We start from the raw sequence: 687 nt of genomic DNA, 5'->3' as shown, positions 1-687 counted from the left end.
AGGATGGGAATGGAGACACCAACCCACCCCGGTCGAGGAGGCCACCAGCACTTGGGCTTGGAGATGGGGACTGTGGGTGAGCAGGGGACTGCTGGAACATCTCATCTCCCCAGGGTGGGAATGGAGACACCAACCCAACCCGCTCGAGGAGGCCACGAGCACTTGGGCTTGGAGATGGGGACTGTGGGCGAGCAGGGGACCGCTGGAACATCTCATCTCCCCAGGATGGGTATGGAGACACCAACCCACCTCAGTTGAGGAGGCCACCAGCACTTGGGCTCGGAGATGGGGACTGTGGGTGAGCAGGAGAACCCTGGAACATCTCATCTCCCCAGGATGGGTATGGAGACACCAACCCACCTCAGTTGAGGAGGCCACCAGCACTTGGGCTCGGAGATGGGGACTGTGGGTGAGCAGGAGAACCCTGGAACATCTCATCTCCCCAGGATGGGAATGGAGACACCAACCCACTCCCCTTAGACTCAGGATGGGGGTGATGGAACTCCCCAAACCCACCTCCCGGGGAACCCAAGCCCCCCTTCCCGGCTTACTGTCCACGGTGAGGTTGATGGTCTTCTCCCCGGTGAAGGTGTCGTCGGTGATGGACACCTCCACCTCGTAGGCCCCCTCGTCGGCCAGCTGCAGGGGGTCGATGAGCAGGGAGCCGTTCTCCAGCACCCGCAGCCG

At 62.3% G+C, this 687-nt stretch overlaps 1 protein-coding gene across 1 annotated transcript in view; it reads right to left on the bottom strand.

The window, feature by feature from the left end:
• The window catches only part of LOC103773321 (hepatocyte cell adhesion molecule-like), a gene marked incomplete at both ends in the record, with an annotated part of 1,427 nt that extends 743 nt beyond the window's left edge, over positions 1-684 (bottom strand). The window contains one exon of the mRNA XM_008940686.1: positions 552-684. Within this exon, the coding sequence (XP_008938934.1) occupies positions 552-684 (133 nt within the window). The remainder of the gene's footprint in view (positions 1-551) is intronic.
• Positions 685-687: the final 3 nt, after the last annotated feature.

This window comes from Merops nubicus, unplaced genomic scaffold (assembly GCF_000691845.1).
Source record: "Merops nubicus isolate BGI_N331 unplaced genomic scaffold, ASM69184v1 scaffold47895, whole genome shotgun sequence".
NCBI classification, from domain to species: domain Eukaryota; kingdom Metazoa; phylum Chordata; class Aves; order Coraciiformes; family Meropidae; genus Merops; species Merops nubicus.
This window is presented reverse-complemented; position numbering and strand designations above follow the sequence as displayed.